The 22,578-nt window shown below is 43.3% G+C and overlaps 1 protein-coding gene across 1 annotated transcript; it reads right to left on the bottom strand.

Moving 5' to 3' along the window:
* Positions 1–8,037: 8,037 nt before the first annotated feature.
* On the bottom strand, positions 8,038–22,516 carry LOC133956467 (transketolase-like). Its single transcript, XM_062391530.1, has 14 exons — positions 22,302–22,516; positions 20,426–20,543; positions 19,547–19,660; positions 18,824–18,921; positions 15,714–15,905; positions 15,171–15,289; positions 13,917–14,113; positions 13,651–13,815; positions 12,285–12,441; positions 11,262–11,392; positions 11,102–11,185; positions 10,878–10,971; positions 10,579–10,701; positions 8,038–8,778 (listed from the first exon to the last, which is right to left on the bottom strand). The coding sequence occupies exons 1-14, from the start codon at positions 22,406–22,408 to the stop codon at positions 8,591–8,593; spliced, it is 1,887 nt and encodes a 628-aa protein (XP_062247514.1). The 5' UTR covers positions 22,409–22,516; the 3' UTR covers positions 8,038–8,590.
* Between the last annotated feature and the right edge of the window lie 62 nt (positions 22,517–22,578).

Below are 22,578 nucleotides of genomic sequence, written 5' to 3'. Positions count from 1 at the left end.
AGCTGCAGAAAGATGGCAATATAGTATGTTGGGCATGGACTGCCTGATGCACCCCTGTAGTGTCCATGTTTAATTCATTTTCATGCCGGTGTTTTGTGTCAAAATGCTAAAAGTGTTTTTGGAAATACAGAAGGGACACATACTTGAATTTCAAGGACGCAGGTTGAGTAAAACTTAATGAGGACTAATTTGTGATGGTTATGAATTCTCTTGCATTTTCATTAACCCCAGTTCTTATATCCCTTTGTGTGTCTGACTGAACAGAGCTTTATTAGTAACTGAAGAGATTAACCTTCATCGTATGAGAGAGAAATTCCAGGATCACTGTTAACGGGGAAAGTAAATAAAGTGGATTCACTTGGTCTGACGTTTTCCTTCACATCTTTATAAAACACCTCATAAGCTTCACACTTCAAACCCTGTGGGGGGGGGAAATGTTTTTTGAGAAAAGATTCTAGATTAATTTACTAGACTGGCCCCCTAGTAGAGATCAACAGAGCTGTATAGGTTTATCTCTGATCCATACAGCTTCCCTCTACCAAGTTGTTTGGTTATTGGTCCAGTAGTTTACTAACAGTAGTTTTATCACACACATGCACATTTCACCTGCTGTTTGCTCAGTTTTCATCTCAAGTTTGGGATCAACACTTTCTTAAGAATATGAGAAGCTATAAATAAATAAATAAATGCACAGTTTAGACGTTTTTTTCCAAATTAAGAAACCTATTTACCAAGTTTCTTAATCATAACACTATATATTGACGTGTAGCTTGTCTGTCTGTAGAGTGCTCGGTCAGTCATATCCAGTAAAGATGTGTTGACTGGTTTTCTGTGCCTGACTTCTCTACCTTAAACACAAGAGGGCGCTGCTGCAATGTATTAGACTGTACTTAGTGTTCCACAGTGGTTGTATGTGACATTTACAAGGAGGAGAATAAGACATTGATAACAAGAAACAGCAAAGAGACTCTTCATACTTTATCAGGTACACAACAAAAAATCTATCTGTCATTTGGTAGGTTTTCCTAAAAATACATTTCATTCATAAATACCATTAATTATTTTAGTTTAAAAAAATATTTTACCTCAGTTACGACCGTGAGCACTTTACATCAGGAACTAGGGCTGTAACAATTAATCAATCAGTAATCAACTACTGAAATTAACTATTTTGATGGTTGATTAATCAGTTTGATTCTTTTTAATGAAAAAGTCCAAAGTCTCTGATTTCAGCTTTTTAAATGTGAATATTAATAATAGTTCTCTTTGCTCCTCTTATGTAGAAGTAAGTGATTATCTATGGTTTGTGGACAAGACATTTGAGCCATGTTGAGGCTCCAGAAACACAGATTGACTTTACATAAAAACATTTTCTGACATTTTATGGAATATAATACACACTGTATATTCCTGTTAGCTCAGTACGGTCCGGGTATTGATTTTTCCTCCGGCTGTTAGTGTGTGTTTGTCACAGAGCTACAGACACACTACACTACACACACAAACACACACACACACATTAAGATCTACTCTCACACTACACACACACACACACACACACAGGTCTCATGTGGCTCAGATCTGAGTTTTTGTCGTTGATGTGTTGTGACAGACTAATGCAGTGGTCCTCAAACTGGGAAGTGGGCCCTCCTTGGGGGGGGGGGGGGGGGGGGGTGCATCGATCAGGGGGATGGTGGAGATGGTATACGACCAGTAGAAAACATGGAGTAGAACTAAGCTGAATAGCTGCTGATTTATTGTGAGAAAATAAGCAGGCCGATCAGTAATGTTTCTGGACGAGGACCAAACCACCGTAAGTTGAGCCTCTGACCAATGAGGTAAGACGAAGAAGAAACAGTCTGCCATGTTTTTAACAGCGGGACGAGTTGTATCCAGCAGAGAGCAGTGTTTGTCTTCCCAAGGATCCAGGAAGTCATCTCACTGATCTACTGAACAAAAGAAAAACCACATGGACCATTTGTTCTCTTTGTTAGTGTCTGACTCCACCTTAGTTCTTGCTTCAATTTCACATCACAATGGATTCAATGTTTTGCTTTCATGTGCACTAGGATATGATTGCAGTGAAGAAAAAAACAACATCTGCACAATATCTTGCCAGTGCACACACTTTACAGGATGCATTTATATGTACACTATAATAGTAAAACAACAGTAAACAACACAATTTTTTTTTCATGTTGAAAGATTTAGTTTTTTTCAGATTCACAAACACATGCAGGTATATTGTTTTGTCAGGTGATGTGTTTGTGTTGATGAGAGATTGAGTGAAACCACCTATGCTGTTTTAAATGGCCACAGTTAGTGTGTGTGTGTGTGTTGGGGTGCTGCAGGTTCCACATTCTGGGCGGAGGTCACCTCCACTGGTAGGTCTACAGGCTGAGATACATTAAACCACAGCTTCACATTTCCCATCACTTATATAAAGTGAGTGTCTCTCCTGTGGAGCCGTTGCAAAGCTCTGGCATGTTTAATGAGCAGTACCGTCCGCCTCGTGGCAGAAAGATGTAAAATGGTGGGTTTCTAAGATGGAGTCACTCGACACTATGACACATCCTCTCTCCTCCCCCCTCTGTTATCCATGGTCTCCATGTCTGCCCGCATCCTCCCATCGCTTCGTCCCTTCTTCTCTATCTCCAGGGAGGATGGAGAGACCCCAAGGAGTCAGGGGGATGGAGAGACCACAGGGGGAGGAACACAGGACACAGAGAGGAGAAGTGAGAGGAAGAGGTGGCACGAATGATGGGAACGGAGGAAGAGGTTGAGCGAAGCGATAGAGGAAGGGAAAAAGCGATGGGAAGCCCCGACTCCTCAAACTCTTCGGCCTGCATCTTTCTTCCAGGTCTCTTCTCTCTCAGCTGGAGGTCTACTCTCGGAGCCCAACTGTGGGTCGGAGCTCTTCATCGCCTCTCTCTCACTCTCTCTCACTTCGGTTGGTTGGACCCTTTTTCCAGGGCATCGTTGTCACCTTGGTTACCGTTGCCAAGAGACCCGACTGCTCACTGGCTAGCGTGGCATCACGTTATGTGCTGGACCACCATTGGGTGGGCCGGGTGAATGTATGGTGTGTCCATGGCGCTCCTCGAGCACTGTGGGGAGGAGTACAGGAGCTAGAGGGGGAGGATGGAGTGAGGCTGAGTGGATGTGACAGATGGGGTGAGGAGGAGGAGGAGGAGGAGGAGGAGGAGGAGGAGGAGGAGGAGGAGGAGGACTAATGTAGAAGAGACTCATATAGTAGAAACAAATAAAATGTTACCCTGTTTATTCTCTTTCTGTCCCTCTTGTTAATCACTGATGTTTATTTGTCTGTTTATGCACACGATGACACAAAAAGTACTGAACTGATTTCCATTTAACTTGCTGGAAGGGTGTGGTGTAGATCAGGGAGGAACCAATTACATCCTGGTGCAGATCAGGCAGCAGATGAATGATACATTTTTTTCACTCTCTGTGAGAGAGGAAATTTTGCCAATATCTCTCAGATTATTTCATGGTTCTTGATTAGAAAAAAATGTTTAGGGAACTGATATCTATTGTAAATTAAATGTGGTGCAGCTTGATTGAATTTAAGGAAACTGTTTTTGTGGAGGTTTGCCTTCTACTACTGAGAGGCGGTGGTCTAGTGGCAGAAACTTGGACTACGGGCAGAGAAGGTCTCTGGTTTGACTCCACGGAGAAACAACAAAAGACGAACCTGGATTGATCTGTCCAAAAATCCAAGAGAATTCTCCCTACCCTGTCTAGTGCCCCTGAGCAAGGCACCTTACTCCCCCGACATCTGCTCCCCGGGCGCTGTACATGACTGCTCACTGCTCTGTGTGTCCTGCACCAGATGGGTCAAATGCAGAGGTTACGTTTACCTACCATTGCATGAGTGTGTTGTGCATGTCTGTGCATGTGCTTGGTAAAAATAAACGTATCTTAATCTTCTAGTTTACTTTCGCAACGTTTATGTCTTTTCTCATTAAGGTGTCACGTTTTGATTATTTGATGCAGTTCCACAGATTGAACACTTCTCTCCCACAGCTCATGCTTCCACTACTGAAGTGCTTTTTCAATGGTTACGATCTCTTTAAGTCAGAGGATTAAGAGGAAGTTCTGTGTGTCATTCATTTATGTACATTTTATGAAACATAATGAGATATGATCTGGGAATTATGACAATCACAACTCTAATCTAGCGTTTATCCATCAAAGGAACATTTCACCCACATTTCTACTTTTTCCTCCTCTTGAGGAGTCTAGTCAGTGATCATGCAGATCAGTGGATTTTCTTACTCCTAAAAAAAGCAGAGGCTTCTAGCTTTTACTAATTTCCTGTTTTAATGGTCATTGTACCAATATGTTGAGCATCAGAAATTCAATCACCGTTCAATTCTCTCAACATTTCCAAAATGCCTGTACAGTAGGGTCCAACAAATTTATATTTAGATGCATTGACCCTCTAAATTGTACTCTATACTATACATTGATATTCCTTTGTGTCTGAAACGCTGGCCATGAGGTTGACTGTTAACGCATGTGTGCGCATTAGTGAGTGTGCGAGTGCGTGTGTGTGGGGGGGGCAGGGACTCAGTGAAGAGGAAGGGAGTGGGGGACCCTGTAGCACTGTCACATAATGTATATAAACACAGAGACGAAACAGGAACGATCCCGTCTTTATATTAAAGTATTAATGAAAAACTCTTCAGTGGTTGAAACGTGTCGCTGTGTGTGATGGACTCTGACAGTCTGGATTGTCTGCATGTTTGTGGTTTTGTAGTGGAGAGTGTATAATTACTGCTTAGTGTGTGTTTGCTATGTTCAGGCTGTGTGTAATTAACTCATTTATATGTGAGCTGGGGACATGTACGGTATGCGTGTTTTAAAGGTGCTACAGCGGCAGCAATTTAATATGACAGGTGTGTGAGCTGCTCCGCATTCGCTCATATGTACCGTGTGTGTATGTGTGTGTGTGTGAGTGTGTGAGTGTGTGTGTGGGTGAGTGAGTGAGAGAGAGTGGGTGTTGTGTGTTCATTGGTGGAGAAGAATCCATACGACAGATTGACAGATACGCAGACAGATGCTTAGACGGCCTTCAGAGATAGACGCCTGTCTCCGCTCCCAGCACCCACAATACAGTATGAGAACAGTATGAACATATACACACATACTGTACATACACGCACACAATGTGTCACTCCGTTTTACTCTTCTCCCTCACACGCACAGCCACAGCTGACACACTCTGTCCTCCTCACAGAGCAGACGGGCTCCTGCTGCGCTATAGGGGCTGGGGTCAAAGGTCGGCCCAGATATCACATCCAATCTTCTGGGGTCCGTATCACCAGCTGGAGTTCAGTCAGTCAGTGTGGTGCACAAAGAGACAACCCCGTCGGGTCCAAAGACAAAGAGAAGATTACTGTCCTGCTGAATTTGGCTGTTCCACCCTAAACCTACACAAAACATCTTTAATACAACCGACCCGACCTTTGACTGAAACTTGTTTTTGTGGATTTATTATCTGCATTCCGGAAAGATTTACAAAAAAATCACATTTCTCTTTGGTTACACAATTGTCGTGTATAAGCAAGTGTAAATCTAAACCCAGATTACTCCTATCAATAGAGAGACTGCAGAACTAAAGGGTCTGTTTGCCTGTGAATAAACTGCACAAAGTTATAAATGCACAGTTTTGATATTTACAACTGATCAGCTTCTATGTAATAAAAACGAGAGTTACATTCTGTGTACTGATGCATTCAGTCTGACTTCTACAGATTCAAATAGTTTTCAAAAGAAACAATAAAAAAACAATATGTCTGAAATCACATTGTTTAAGGTCAAGTTGAGCTTGTCGGCTTTTTATTTTACAAGAAACGTTAGAGATAAGTGTTGGAACCAAGCAACAACCGCTGCATATCGGCAATTCAAAGAATACTTTTCATGAAGTTCAGTCCAGTGAAGACTTTCTAGACTTTGTATTCATTCGGGCAACATAGAATTGTATCGGATACAGTTTTTAATGAATATACTGACTTGTCATGAATTTAACAGGACAGATACACAGATCCATCTGTCATTGGGAACTTCTCCTTTGGGACTTTGCTGAAAAGCAGAGCCCAGTCTGTGTGAATCTGAATGAAAGGACACAGATATTAACAGTTGTAATGTCGTGCACCACACACTTCTCGTATGCGCATGCTCACGTACACTTGCTGCAGTCTGTGTGAATTTTTCAATGGGCTTTTCAATTATTGACACACATTAAATATGCCCAGCACATGGCAGCTGCAGGCTCAGATGAACCTCAAGACTCACTGGGGAACTTAAACCTGAATTTAACCTGAATGGGTTTACTGATCTCCCTCTTGGACACCATTGCATTGTGAAAACGGTCGGCAATGCAGTGATTGGCACTGTTGTCTGACCGAAAGGTTCTCGGTTTGAATCCTGCATCTGTCAGGGTCTTTCTTTGATATTTTTCCCATCAGGTAAGCAGACAGTCCAAAGACATGCAGATTGTATTGGAGAATCTAAATTGACCACAGTTGTGAATGTGAATGGGAATGGTTGCTTGCCTCTATGTTGACTCTGTGATGGTGACAGGATAAGCAATATATATAATGGATGTATTGTGGAAGTGATCAGGTCCTAGGTGGTTGAGAATCTGGAGAAAAAAGATATCATATATGACGTTTTGTTTAATCATTGTGTTGGTCAATCGCTTACAAACCTTTATCCTTTCAAACAACCATCTTCATTTTATCAGCTTTTTTATATAATCAGTTAGACAGTTCTAATGGAATTCTTTAATCTAATTGGATCCTAATTTGGATTCTCTCTTGGTCAAACTGGGTTAGGGTAGGACAGGATGGAGAGTTTAAATCAACACATTACTCCTCTAAGAGATGAAAAATGTATTTCAACCTATAAAAACATTATGGACCATCAGGGGAAGTTTAGGGCTAATATTATTATTATTTGATTAGTTTTAACCTGATTCAATTTCACCACACTCGCAGCCCTGCAGTCACACAACTGAAGAGTGGAATGATTACTCAGGTTGAGTCACTTTACAAATATGAGTGTAGGATGGATCTTTAAAAATAAAGTATATATATAAAAAAAAAAAGAGTGTAGGATGGTTTATTTTCATGCAGATTTATTCAGATTAACTTTTATTTCTCAATTTTATGTTTAAGAATTTACATAATTCCAATAATTGCAATTATATACGGAGTACACTCACATTTACATATTGAGTTATTGTAGTCTAACAACAAGCCAGCAGCATGTTTATCTGCTGACCTATATTTATTTTAAATGGGAAAGCAAATTAGGCAAACTAATTTTTCATATTAATGCATCTCATGTTATTTGAACTGTAAAATGTATTTGTTTTTTTCCCATTTACCTGTTTACCTGTAGGTGGCACTAAAATTCCGCTGAAATCAACATTAGAGATACATTTGGTGGCCAGTCTTCAGCACTAGAGCTTTGCTGGGAGTTTGACTAAAACCTAAGAGGTCTTCATCAACCGCTTCATCCAAATAGGCTTTAGTTACCTGTAAACAACTTAGCAATATGACTGTGTGTTGAGCTTAACTCTGTCATCTAGTCAATTGCAAACCACAATATTCAAACTTAACAAATAAATTCAGAGAATTTGTGAGTTGACATTGTGTGCATCAAGCAGCGTAAGTTTTCTTCTGCTGACTTATGTCTTCAACGTCACTATGCAATCTCTAAATAGACAGACTGTTCTTCAGGAGGTGAACTCATTGAATTTTGAAGTTTAAGTTAACAGAACATTTATTTTCTATTTTCAGTGTTTGAGTGTAACACTGATCCTTGTCTCATACACAACAAAACCCCAAAGAAAGACGTAAGACACAGTTGAATAGTGAAGAAACCATCCCTTTATTGGTGTGAAGCAGTCCCATCCAAGTCAGGGTCAGAAGGGTTAGAAACAGTCAGTGCTCAAACAGACCAGACCAGACTTTCTCCACACCCTGCTGGCTACAGTGTGTAGGGGGGGGGGGGGGGGGGGGGGAGGTTACAAAGTCGTACTGGGTGCAGACGTTTGAAATGCTGCACCTAAGAAGTGAGAGGGGATCCACAGAAATGATAAAAAAAAAGACTCCACACCACGTTCACTGCTTTTACTGAGACACTAGAGTAGCACCAGATCACTCTCTCTCTGGGAGGTAGGAAGGGTCAGAGGGAGCAGGTGTGGACATACAGTGTGTGTTGTGTGTTTGTGTGCTTTTGTGTATTTGTGTATTTGTGTACGTGTTTGAAGGGGCGGAGGTGTGTTTACCGAAATCACAAACGCATGGGGCAAAACTCTGAGGTGGGGTTGCCGAATCACATCGGTGACAGACAGAGAGAGAAAAAAACAATGGCATCTTTTTTTTTTTTTTTTTCAGACAAATGCTTCAGATAGCTTTAGGGGGAGGAGAGCGTACGTGGGCCACAAGAGCTTCTCCTCCTGTGTCGGCTTGGGTGTCTGTTGCCTCCATGATAACCACCAGTTTACCACAGAGTCCTCGACCATGTTGTTGCAGCTGCAGCCCCGGCCGCAGTGTTCTCACTTGGCGTTGGCGGAGGTGCTGAGCATTTTACGGATCGCCTGAACGATGGCGTCACGGTCAATGCCAAAGATCCGGAGCAGCTCCTGGGGCTTTCCGCTGCGTGGCACCTGGGACACTGCCAGGCGCTGGACGGTGAAGCCGGTTTCGTTGACGACAGCCGAGCACACAGCCTCGCCCAGACCACCTGAGGAATCCGGGGAATAAAACGGTCACAACTGTGGCTTGAGATGTTCAAGCCTCCACACAAAGAATTGGAACAAATGTCTTCCTTTCCTCCACCCTTCTGTCAAATCAAGTTCCTCACACCTCCACAGACGACTGAGCAGTGGAGCGATGTGATGAGGACTGACAGGACTGACAGGACTGACAACGCCCTCTCCACTTTCTCACTCCTCTACCTCGATGCTCCACTGTCTCACCTTCACTCCCAGAACACTCCTCTCCCTTCCCTCCTTTCTCTCACGCTTTGTTTTTAACTTTCCCCTCCAAACATTTCTCAGTGAGAGAGTGAGGCAGAAAAGCCCAACAATGAAGAAAAGAGAGGGATTACTTGTTCTTTGTCCTTTATTAGTTGAACATGAGCATAAAAGTGAAAGAGATGTGTTGTGTCAAGTTTATACTTTATGAAAAGTATAAAAAGTGTGAAGAGGAGGATTTTCTTATGAAAACATGTAACCGCGTGTGAAGGGTTAAAAATAGAAATTGGCAGCAGTGTTTCAAAGCTGAAAACAGCCAACGTCTTGAATATATTGCTTTAATACATAACTTCCAGCAAGAAAAAGTTATGTCTTATTGTTGATTGTCTGTTTATTTGTATGTAGGCAGGATAATGCAAAAATAACTGAACAGGTTTTATTGAAACTTCAAGGAAGGATCTGGACCAAGGAAGAACCAACACTCTTTGGAACGGTTTTGTTTAAGGGGGCGGATCCCAGAATAAAAATGTTTTAACTGCTCGGTTCTCTTTTGACTATTTTGTCAAGCAAATGGAGGTCATCTCAAAGGATGGAGAAGGTAACTACATGTTAAAGAACAAAAATGCATACAAACCCAATGAAGGAGAGGAAGCGGCACTCGTTTTTTTTGTCATGTTGGTGCTGAATGTAGGTCAGCTTGAGCCCAAAGGCCAGAGTTGAAATTAAGAAGCCCTGACAGGCTCTCCCAGCTCCTCCTCCACCCTTCCTCCCTCCCCCATCATATACTGTTTGTTATTCATCTTTTCTGCATCTTCCATCCCTCTCTTCACCCACACAACACTCAACACAATGCTCTGCCATGTGCCACAGCTGCGTTTGCCTCGTAGTCTTTCTTTCACCCTCTTGTACGACACCTCAGACTGTCTGCAGGTTGACCCTTATCCTTTGTTGCTTTGTGTTTTTTTTTATTCATGAGGTGATCCACATGAATACATATAATACACAACATGTATTCTAGTCTTAGAGGAGAATGTCCTGAGTATAATTGTGTATGGTCATAAAATTCAGTGGATTTAAAGCATAAATGCATTTGAGGTGGCTCTATATATTGTGGAGCTGCTGAAAAATGAACTGACAGAAGTTTAAAGTATGTGACGTATAAATTGTCTCATAAATCAACATTCTGCATCCACAGACTAAACATCTTTGGAAATGAGATAGTAAAGTAAATTAAATATAATAAAAATATTGTCTGCTTCAAAATTAGGAATGTGAAGAGTCAATAGGTTTTTAAAGGCAGCAGACAACTAAATGATGAATCATATCTATAAGTTTCAAAAATAATATATTTATGATAATATTTAATCTTTTGTGACATAAGCAAGACTTTTTTCTCACAATATTATGACCTAATTCTTATAATATTAAGAGTTTCTTCTCAATCACAACTTTCTTCTGGAATATCCTCTTTTTCCTTTAACATGGCCCTAAAACTCTATTGTAGTTTGCCTGATTGGTTTCGTTTGAAGGTTATTTTGTGAATTTGACAGTGTTGTCTCCCTCCTCACCTTCATAGTAGTGGTCCTCCACTGTGATGATGCGTCCTCTGGTTGCCCTGGCGTTGTCAATGATGGTCTTGGAGTCCAGGGGTTTGATGGTGAAAGGGTCGATCACACGGATGTTGATTCTCTCTGAGGGAGGAGAGGGGAGGATGCACCTTTAGCCTATTTGACGCTTAGTGTTAAAGTCGACTTAGTCCTCAGATATCATTAGGGTTAATGGAAGCCATGACACACAATATGCTGGATTTAACAGTGTTTGAATGCTGTGATGAGTTGGTTTTAATATATCATTTATTTCTCGGTACCTTTCTTCAGCATCTCAGCAGCAGCCAGAGCCTCATGAAGGGTCACTCCTGCGCCGACCACGGTCACATGATCATCGTTGGTTTTGTACACAACCTGAGTAGGAGGAGAAGATTTATTTGTGTTTAGAAATAAAGACATTCAGAATGTGGTAACCATGATGATGGATGAAAACAGAAAATAGTTACAAAAATACATGGGTTTAATTTCCGGTTATTGGACAAACCTTTGCCTGACCAACATGGAAGTCTTCATTGCAGTTATAGATGATGTTGTTCTCTGGGCGACTTGTTCGGATGTAACACAAACCCTAGAAAGAGTCTTACACTTTAGTTGTGGCACTAACATTGGATTTGACATTTTTAAGAACAGGTATCAATGAAAACCTTTGTGTTGGCGGCGAGCTCCACGGCCTTCTCAGTGGAGACACCGTCGCTCGGGTAGAAGACGGTCGCGGTGGGAAGGGCTCTGAACATGGCCAGATCCTCCAGACCCATCTGAGAGGGTCCGTCCTCCCCTGAACACACACAGCAGCCAACCGACAGAAGTCAGGCACAGTGCGACCAGAATGTTCACTGAAGGCTGGGAAATAAAGTCAAGTGGACTGGCATGCATTCAATCTGCAAAAACGTGGGCATGCAATATACCTGACGAGGTGGAGGAGAAGGAGAGAGGGGAGGAGGAGGAGGAGGAGGAGGAGGAGGTAAAAGAGAATCAGGCCGCTCTGTCGTCACCTTCATGACACGCAGAGATGGAGAGTGGGATGGAGGGAGGAGGGGGGGAGTGCTGATACCGGATGTGAAAGGACAAAAAGAGTTTAGGATTCAGGGAAATTAAGACCAAGACAAAGTGAGGGAGAAGTTCAACCCGCTGCAGTGAAACTGGCGAAACAGCAAAGATTGAAGGATTTTTCACGGACAGTTTGTTTTAAAGACGGGTGCAGGTGGACGTAGCTAACTCGGCTCACATCTTTGTAAAAGGGGATTACGCAAAAATCTACTGAAAGGATTTACATCGAAACTTGATGGAAAGTTGAGACATCGGCCAAGAAAGAAGTCATTTGCTTTTGGGGCGGATCCAGGTCATGTATTTTTCACTTTCTTTAACATTTGCGGGATAGGATGTGTTTTTTATAAATGTTGATAGCCGCACCATGAACTGTATATCTATGAGTGTGTGTGTCTTGTTGGGTCTTGACTTTGCTTAGTCAAGGTTTTAAGGTAGTGGAGGAAATTATAATAAATCCATGTTTGCTGTGGTCAATAACTTCTTCCACAATTTAAAAGTTCATGACCCTAATTTGAAACCAGTAATGTCATGTTTATCTTCCTTTTCTCTCCATAATAATAGCCTATCAGGTCATTTCGATCAGATTGCCGTGATTGGTGGACTGAGAGGTGGGCACTGACCAATGGAGACCCCGCAGTGGGAGCCGCAGAGGTTGATGTTGCTCTCAGAGATGGCGGCCATGCGCAGCTGGTCGTAGGCTCGAGAGAAGAAGGTGGCGAAGGTGCTGGCGAACACCACGTTACGGTCGCGCACGGCACAACCCATCGCCACGCTCACCTGCAGGAGAGGAAAGGGAGACAAATGGAGGGGGGAGGGGGGAGGACAGGATGTGTGTGTAAGAGATCATTAGAGTCATAAGCAGAATAAGAGTTATGCAGAAAAAGCAGCTTTTATGAACATGTAGTTCAGACTCTGGAGTTAAACAGTGACTAGTGGGAGCTACACAGCTGCTCTCCCTGTTCTGCTGATATATGTATTCGATCGCTGTAATGGACACTAACATTATTAACTGAACACCTCGTCCTTTTCCACAAGCGTCAACACTAGGTGGACATTATTTTAAAGTGAAGGTTAGGGTTAGGGTTACATTTTGTGGTGTCATTTCAGGAGCTTATAATCCTTTGATCATAATTTTCTTTTCTTATTAAGATCCATGAATTGAAAAAAATGCTCCATCGCCCAGCATTGTTAAAAAAATCCTGGATCTGCACCAAAAGCAAACGGCTTCTTCTCTGACTCACATCCTTCCACCAAGTTTCGTTGGAATCCCTTCCTTTGTTTTTGTGTAATCAGGCTTAAAAAACAACTCCAACTGTAATAACCCTCTTGTAATCGCTCTGGGGTTCATCTCGTTTTCTCATCAGGTCAAAACAACAACAACAAAACAGGTGTCCAGTTTGACCTTTATACAAGGAGCTCTGACCTCCCCACATTCTCCTCAGCCTCCGCTGCTCTGCGTGTTTAGAGGTAATTAGCGAAAGTGAACACAACAAACTAAGATGAAGGTGAACACGGTGAACATCAAACGTGCTCAGCCTCTATCAGCCGCTCTGCCTGTGTCATCATGCCGACGGTTAGCTCAGCCTCACAGAGCAGCTTGTGTGGCTGTAACCTGCCATTCTGGTTTGAATGAGCCTCCGTACACAAACAGAGCAGTTTTTCACTAAACACACTCGCTTATATATGAGTTTAAGATAAACCCATTCTTTAAGATGCAAACCACAGCCTAGAGGAATTCTACACGGTGAAAATATTAACTTTCAAATCGAGAGTTCATAATATGAATTTCCTTCTTTAAATAGTCTATTTGTCTTTTACTATGGTTCACTTACAAAAAAATAACATCTGGACAGCTGTTACTACACTAAACCTTTTTTTAAATGTATAATGATATAACAATATTCCCTGTTTTAGTGCCTTATGAACTGCGTGTCTTATTTTCCTGGTTTGTGCTGTGGTTGGAAACACCTCCCCTCTGTTTCTCACCATGTTCTGCTCTGCGATGTAACACTCCACGTAGCGGTTGGGGTGTTCGTTCTTGAAGAGCTCGGCGAAGGTGGAGTTCTTGGTGTCTCCGTCCAGAGCCACCACGTGCTCGTTGTAGCGACCCAGCTTGGCCAGAGCCATGCCGTACGCCTTCCTCGTGGCCATCTGGTCACACGGGGACAAACGGATTCAGCACATCAATTGAACCTCTGCTGTTCATTACTCAGGGTTACACAACTTGGCCGTGGCCTTGTGTTGTCGGCTACCTTTTCTCCAGATTTGTAGCTGGGTGCGCTGGGCATGCGGATGTTGCGGAGGCTGACGGGCGACGCGTCCTCGATCGGGGGAGCAGGGTACAGACGCTTGCTGCAGCTGACGATGCGGCCCTGCAGCTCCTTGATCATGCTCTCGGCCATGTCTTTGGGCAGGGGTTTGCCGTGCCAGCCCATCTTATCCTCAGCCACTGAAACACACAGACACACATCTGAGTACTGGTGCAAATCCAAAACACCTATTTTACTGACTCCTCAGTGTAGTGCAGATCCTTTATCCCCATTCAACCCTGCTGGCACTGGGAGATCCACTGGCCGGAGCCTTTTAAATGTTCCAGATTCAGCAGACGACTAAATGATGAATCAACTGAATTGATTTAACATAATCCTGAAGAATTAGATACGTGTATTATTCTGAAAATAAAAAGTACATACACGCTATAAACCAAATTCCTCCTGTCATCCTGCGTATACATCTCTTCCACATGTATGTGCATGCACGTGACCTCATTCATAAGATAAACCATGGTCGTCTGTCGCACTCATAACAATCTTCTACCTCATTGGGTCACAACAGGCGACTTCAGAGGTCAAAGGTTAAAATCCTGTTTTACTTTCATCACTTCTGGTAGAATCCTAGATAAATGAAGACTCACTCCTCTCTTATAAATACACCTTGCTGTCACAAGCGTGTTTCACAGACACACACACATACAAAGACATTGATCACGCACACTCCCCCTTAACTCTTATCACAACTTCAGCACAATGGCCTGTGGATCCTGCACATTCTGAGGGATCATGGAGCTGAGGGAGCTGAATCACTAAAGCGCTTCCAGGATTACAGCGAGTTTAGCGCATCTCTGCACCGACGACATTCCCCCGGCGGCCGGCAGGAAGACTTCTGACGGAGCCGTTATTCCCTTTCAGCCGTCACAATTTAACCTAGTCATCGTTTTCTGGAGCAGGTTGGAGTGAAACACTCGTTGCCACGTTATGAAAACTCATTATTACCTCCACCAAGGAGGTTATTTTCCCCTTGTTGGAAACAACCCATTACATTTTGTGTGGACCTGGATCAGAGAGTGGAGTCAGGATTTATTTTTTTGACAGTGTAAGATAAGACTTTTTTCGACATTTTCCCAGGGAATAATTTAATTGGATATCTATGAGTTTGTGATTGAAATGAAGGGGACTGTTGGGCCTTGGTGGAGGTCTGCCCTCAGCTGAGTGTGATTCTAGTTGTACCTGACATGCCCTTGCCCTTAATGGTCTTGGCGATGATGGCAAGTGGCTGGTGGCGGGGCTGACTCAGCACCTTACACAGCTCCTCCACACTGTGGCCGTCCACGATGACAGCCTGCCACCTGGGAAAACACAGAGATCTGACTTTCAATGCAGTCCAACCGTTTCAAACACACAAAACTGCATGCTGACAAAACACACAAATATGACAAAATAAAACTTCACAGGAACTGGAATTAATCTGACGGTTATTACGTGAACAATCCAATCCCAGTTTCCTAGCGGTCAGGCTGATGTCTTATGTTTGACAGTAATTTAAAACTGAGACGTTTTCAACAAATGATATGAAACAAGAAAATCTTCAAAAGTACCAACTGAAACAAGTGGATTTTTGCCATTTAGTTTCCTTACTAACAAATGATTAAACCATTTGAAGACATGCTTATTTGTCCCAGTCTAGTTATTATTTAATATTTCAGCAATAGAGAGCACAACACTCGCCCTCCTGGCCACACCCTCCTCCTCTGACTCCCCCCCCCCGCTCACCCGAAGGCCTCGCAGCGCCGCTGGTACTTCTCCACATGGTGCTGCAGCGGAGTCGGTTCGCTCTGACCCAGGCGGTTGATGTCCAAGATGGCCACCAGGTTGTCCAACTGGTAGAAGGAGGCGAAAGCCATGGCCTCCCACACTGAGCCCTCGGACAGCTCTCCGTCACCCAGCAGGCAGAACACCCGGTAGCTGCAAACAGACAGAAAGAAAGAAGTGAATGGACAGAAGCGATAAGAAGTCTCGGCTCCTTTCTCCGTCGGGACACATTTTCTCCTTCTCAGTTTCCACCTATAGGGGTCGACGTGACAGATGACCCTCACACCTACACTCACACACATACACAGACACACACGCCCTTCACCCCCCCCCCCCTCCCCCGCAATGCTCGGATCATCCTCGTTATGTGCTCCCGTGGCATAATGACTTCTGACAGCTTTCCAGTCAAATAGACACATTCTCATTAAAGCTGGAAGATCGGCAGAGACACGCCGAATCAAAGCACGCATTCCAACTCCGAGTGCAACGAGAAAACACACAGCGAAGACAGAAAAGAGAGGGGGAGGACCAGAAAGAGAAGCGAGATGGAGAGAGGGAGGGAAAAGAGAAAGAGACTTGAGACTGGAGGGAAGAAAAAGACGACAATCCTGTTGTACAGGTTTTATAAATTTTCAAATGGCACTTTGTAGATCTTTCGAATATTTAAAAAATCTTTAACAGAAAATAAACAAGTTAAATTTGGAAAACTGTCATAAAACTATAGTTGTTAGTATTTCCAACCAGACACAGTATAAAAGTACACAAGTTTATTATCGTCTTCAAACGTCTCTAAAAGGTTCCGCTCCTGTAGAACCATCCTACACTGGGAGGCCCAGTCACTGTCTGGGAGGTTTGTCTTGAACCGTCCTCTAGTTATGCTGTTTGTGTGACAGAATGTGGGGACACTGCCGGGGGGACTTCCCATGATGCACTGAGCTCCTTTCGCCTCCTCTCACCTCTCCATCTGTACAAATTAATTTCTCATTATGTTATTAGCTCGGCCTCTTCTTCTCTCCTCCTGTTGTTGATGTGTCTGCCTCTGGAGTCCAGATAAGTGATTGTAAAATACCCCACACTGCTCCCATGATGCTGCTCAACAACCACTACAACAATTACTATAATTAGTCTTATTATTACATTCATTATGTGAACATAAAGACAGAGAGGAATCCAATTCAGGAGTACAGTCATCCCCCAGGATATTTTGTGTGTGTGTGTGTGTGTTTGTGTGTGTGTCATATTAATCTATCTTGAGGTGAGAATTACAGATCATGATAGTGATGTCTCCCCTAGAAACAGCCCCCCCCTTACACAGACACGAGCATACACACATCTGTGCGCACACGGACAGACACACACGCTCGCACACACACACGTACACAATTTGTTTTATGCTTTTATGAGATTATGACATAAAAATGTAATCTTGATATCCTAAAATGTTTCGGGTCACACACCCACCCCCCTGGCGAATCATTGTGTCACCCACACGATTCCACACAGAGCCAAAGCACTTCCACTCGATACACTCTGTGTTAAGTTGTATTATCCCCTGGAGTCGGTGGAAAGTGTGAAGGAGCACGAGGGGAAACCCACGCCTGTGTTTAATCCAATAATCTCATACAACAGCAGGGTATTGAACCAGAGTCACACAAGCATGAAACAATGACTAGTATCAATTATTCAGCATCATCACTGCACTGCTGATAAGTGCATGTGACAGGTTCATCCATGTATCGCTTCTTTATTAAAACACACACTCACGGACCCTGAAGAAGTCTGTCTGCTTGTTTGGGGGGATTCCAGTTTGTCCAGTTTGAACATGAAATGTGACAATATAAATGTGAGCAGGTGGTTTTATTTGCTGCTTTACTCAAAAGACATAATAAGTTGTTAGTCTGGCAGTTTATATTGTTTATATATATGTGCATGTCTCTCTATGAGGTGTTGATAAAGTTGAGTCTTGCGCCGATAGGCTGCAGCAAATTAGCATGAAGAGCTGCTCCAAGCATTGCATGGGGAAGCGCACATGCTCCTGCACAATCACACGCAACGTATGCAATCGCATGCACGTTGTGTTCAGTAGAATCCAAAGCATATGCATAAACCTACTTCTTTAGGAGAGGAGATGAGGTGAAGGGGGTGAGGCAGAGAGACGAGGGAGGAACTGTGCTCTTGCATGTGTAATTATTGGAGCAGAAACAATTGAGTGCACACAGAATGCAGAGAGAGCGAGAGCTAGATATCAAGGGCCGCCATCACTGACTGCACGTCTGTCGTTCGCTGACCGACTCCGTATCAATGTGTCGGCTCCGTGCAAAACCAGAACTGCCATTCAGACCGTCTCCGTGTGTTCTGTGCAAATTGAATTCTGTGCTCCTGAAAAGTCGAGGTTCGGCCCGCATGCTTCTGTATCACATCGTCCTTCGGTGACTATGTGAGAGGAATGTGTTGTGTGCCTGTATCGGCCGCACAACTCCATGTGTCTATTGTTTGACTGTAACCCACATGGCTCTTTCTAGACCACACGAGAACAAAGGGGATACATGTGGACTGATCTGCGAGAGCAAATACTGTCAGCTCACATTCAGCTCAAAACTGCTTTACAGGCTCTTTAATATAATTTGATGTAACTGTGTTTGGACGTTAAATAGCGGCAGAATAAACAAATTATACTGATTTAATCTTTGCATAGATAGAAAACTAATTAGATCTCTTCTTGAGTCTCAGATTACAGATCAGATTCCTGTATATAGCAGATACAATAGACTGTACATTGCAGACCCCTTCCCTATTCATGCTGATGTGTAGGTAAAACTGATCAGAGGTTAGCTCCTCTACGCCTGCTTCCTAAATGTCATCCCAGACCCGGCCTGTCACTTACAGTTTCACTAAAGCTCCAGGCTGAAAAGTCACATGTCAGCACGCTGCATTGCAGTGTACATTGTCATGCATAATTTCACATCGTCCACCTTAGTATGTGCAGATAGGAGCTGGGCTGCTGCATACGTGTCATGCGCACGTTGGAGGCTGTTTTTGTTGGAATGTGTTTTTTCACGTGTGTTAGTTACCTGGCCTTGTCAAAGTACTTCCCGGTGTACGCCATCCCGCAGGCAGCTCCCAGGCCCTGACCCAGAGATCCAGTGGCCACATCCACAAACTGCTGCTTCTGTTTGGCACACACAATCACACACAAATGTATCTTCTTCTCCATAATGTAGGTGAGCTCAAGCTTGCCAAGACAGTAAACATGAAACACAGTGGGCGGATTACTCTCTTATTCCATGTGCAAGGAAAAACGCAGGAACAGTTGGGACATAAGCTACAGTTGGTGTCTAGTGGGATGTCATTGTCTGCTGCAGAGGAGAAAGGAACCAAGGACGGACCATCTCTGTCACACAAGAACATCTTTGTCACCGTGTCCCTGCATGTACACACTGTGTGTTTTCTGTGTCTTCAGACATGAAGTGTGCAGATTTTTCATCAGGGAGAAGTAAAACTATGCAGTATTTTACTTGGAAAAGGCAAAAACTACCCAAAGAATGTAATCCTGAGTTTTGTGCTTCATAGTTAGGCACTGAACTGTGAGGAGCCACTGTTCAATAGCTCATGGCTGCTGTATGTTTAAGGTGAAATGTGTGACATTTTCAATATAATTTCTAACCCTCATTTAAGATACTTTTTTACAACAAATGTGGTGAAATATTTAAATATTACTGAGGCACTTCTGTTCTTTTGTTGTATATATGAGTTTTCCGATCCAGAGCTTCCTGCACGTTTGAATGTGACCTCACCGGCACTGGGTGACCTTCCAGGATAGAGTCAACCTTGCGCAGGTTGAAGAGCTCGTTCTCCTTCAGGTAGCCGGTCTCTGCCCACACGGCGTACAACACAGGAGCTGCATGACCCTGAGGAGGCAGAGGGAAAGATCGAAGGTCAGAAGTGGCTCATCCATGTTATAACCACATGTGGTGCAGATCACATCATGGGGCAATTTAAACAAATGCGGGCAATAATATGTCCATCATCCATCCATCCCTTAAGTCATCCCTTCTTTACTTAGCTAGTAAGCTCCGTAACTTTGAGCAAAGCCAAATATTATTGGATATATATTGCTATTACGAATCTATTGTTCAAGCACATTGTGTAACTCAAAATAACTTATATAACAATTCAAAATTCTAAACAAATTATCATATTTATTCATATTTAATGTTAGCATATTACTATTCTTTTTTATTTAAGACCACTGTCAGTACAGGGGGCCTTTGGGGGCCAATCAGATTTCAGCTGGGGCTGATCCCGCCCCTGGATCCGCCCCTGAGCACAAGCAGGAATTAACCCACACACAAAGGACCATCTCACATCAGTGCTCTGTCCATAATTATCTATAAGCCCACAGTGTCAACATTCAGATGTTCTTCAATTGACGTGTTCATTTGTGTGATGCTTGTTCCAGAGAACATTAATTAGATAAACCAGAAGTCCATCAACTACAAACTCTCAATTTCATGGCATAGTTACTTCATTTAAATTATTATTTGGAATATGGCAACACATATCCAAAATATGTACCATGCATATGTTATAGCCTAATCTATCAGAAGTTGTATAGGACGCCTCTGAGGATGCCGCACAGGAACTAATGGATGTGTGTGGGCGTGCATCATCACCTTGGAGAGGATGAAACGGTCGTTGTTGGGGTTCCGGGGGTCTTCAGGTCGGTACTTCATGGTATGAAAGAAGAGCACAGACATGACCTCTGCTGCGCTGCAACATGATGTGGGATGACTGCAACGAAAGGGAGAGGAGGAGGTTTAGGATCACACGTTAGAAGCCGCCTGGTTCTTCAGCTCAAATCGTAAGTACACAGAGACGCATGAGGAGGCAGGTGGACAGAAGGGACCAGAGGCGGAGTTTGACTCAACTCTGATTTAACTGGTTGGTTCATGCTGTGGTCAGAGAGCGGAGTAAAGCAGATGGCGCACTGACTTTATCAGGGTCATACGGCACTAAGTACATACACAGTATCTCCCTCTCTCAAACACACACAGACATTTATCAAATAGTGTAAATACATTTAGAGGACGTCTCCTTGACTCTCTTGGACACGTGCTGTCATTTATGAGTTTTTACATCTTCCAACCACATGGCGCTGATACCTCACTCAGGCCTCCTCCATCACGGCCTTTTTATCTTTACCATCCTCAAATGAAAATAATAAAAAAAAAGTAAAAACCAGAAGGAGATGATGACCAATCATGATCTCTTCTTGATGATATAAGAAATTACTGTTTGACAATTCTGTTGAAATATGAATCCACTGATTAAATGAAAAAACACCTTTCACTTTCTGGTGTCCAAGAAAATATAAACATGATTTATCACAAGAGAAGTTTGAAATAAATTAAACAAATCTGGTAAATTTCCAGATTTTGAAGAGGCGGGTTCACGGTATATTAGATTTACTCTCACTCCGCCTCCCTGTCACCAGACAGAAAATCGGCGGAGGAGCTGCGCTTTAGACACGTTTAAATCTTTTCACACAGCACTCACCCTTATAAAATGTGTTATTCTGTAACTGGATTATATTCCAAAACTCAGAAAGTGTTTCTACTGGTTAAAACATTTTGATTGACTACAAGAGACTTACTCCAAGATCTCAGTGATCAATTATCAATCACTGGAGAGAACAGAGTACCAGAGGAAAGCCTTTGTGGAACACGGAGTATCAGATGATCAGGGACATGCAGCAATGACACTTTTATACTTCCTATTATTTATTTCTTTAAAAATGATTTGCATTCCATTTGTCACTTCGTGTTTTATTTTTGATAATTCCGGCTACTGTGATGTGCTGCGACATCAGAATTCACGCAGCCACTGCTGCGGCAAAAGCGCGTTCGTGCGACCAACGGGTTCCGTCCCGCTGCCTCCACGCACCACTTGGTTGCACGCACGGCATCGTGCACCGATCCGCTCTCCTCTGTTACATAACCAGTCACAGTGTGCAAGTGGTAAAGAGGAAGAGCGGACGACTGGTGCACCTAGAGCTGTTCATGATCGAAGCTGCGCAGACGAGTCCACCTGTCAAATAAGAGTCTGAAGGGAGCGAACATTTTATAAAAAGTGAAAAAAAAAGACAAGTACATTAACTCTTTACACCTAACTCTTTATGGAGCAGTGCGTAAATTGCGCACAAGGCTGACCCATATCCATTTTACGCACAGTCAAACTATCTAACTAGTTAAATGTTTCAGTTTACGCACGGTATGACGCAAAGACTGAAAGACGCTGTTTCAATATATCAAATCATTGGACGGTTTATGCTGCAGCTCCTCCTGCACGTTGTCTGCTGCGCACACTGTGACCATCATGTGTTATATTCCCTCATTACGCATTTCTCCTCCTCTGATGCGTCCTTCCATCATTACCAAGGGCAGTAAGCGTTTAGAACCTGACCCAGGACCCATTTGTTTTGTCCCACTTCTGTTCACCTGCACCTGCTGTGCCTTTTCATTTCTCCTCCTCCTCCTCCTCTCCTCTTACCCGCTGCCCGCTGCAGTTGTCGCCTTGATGGAGTTGATCCGGAGCCGGGTGGCGATGTTCCTGAGCGCCTGCACAGTCTGCTGGTCTGGTTTGTGGTAGTCCTCCATCTGGCCGATGCACACGCACACAGGAGCTGGTTGAATAGAGTTAAGAGTTAAAAGTCCCCGGTTCGCTGTCCCGAGAATAAAAGGCGAGGGTGAGTGTGCGTCGGACGATGTCAGGGGTTAAAAAGAGGCAGAGCAGCTGAACCTGAGAGACACGCAGAGGGGAGGAGGAG

This window comes from Platichthys flesus, chromosome 7, assembly GCF_949316205.1.
Source record: "Platichthys flesus chromosome 7, fPlaFle2.1, whole genome shotgun sequence".
NCBI classification, from domain to species: domain Eukaryota; kingdom Metazoa; phylum Chordata; class Actinopteri; order Pleuronectiformes; family Pleuronectidae; genus Platichthys; species Platichthys flesus.
The sequence above is the reverse complement of the archived record's forward strand: the minus strand, read 5'-3'. Positions and strand labels throughout refer to the sequence as shown.

Coding starts and splice junctions, on each gene's coding strand:
- LOC133956467 (XM_062391530.1), bottom strand. CDS start 22,408: ATGGAGGACTACCACAAACCAGACCAGCAGACTGTGCAGGCGCTCAGG. Junction 13,816..13,916: donor GCTACAAATCTGGAGAAAAG/GTAGCCGACAAC, acceptor CCGTGTGACCAG/ATGGCCACGAGGAAGGCGTA. Junction 10,702..10,877: donor TGCTGAGATGCTGAAGAAAG/GTACCGAGAAAT, acceptor CTCCTCCCTCAG/AGAGAATCAACATCCGTGTG.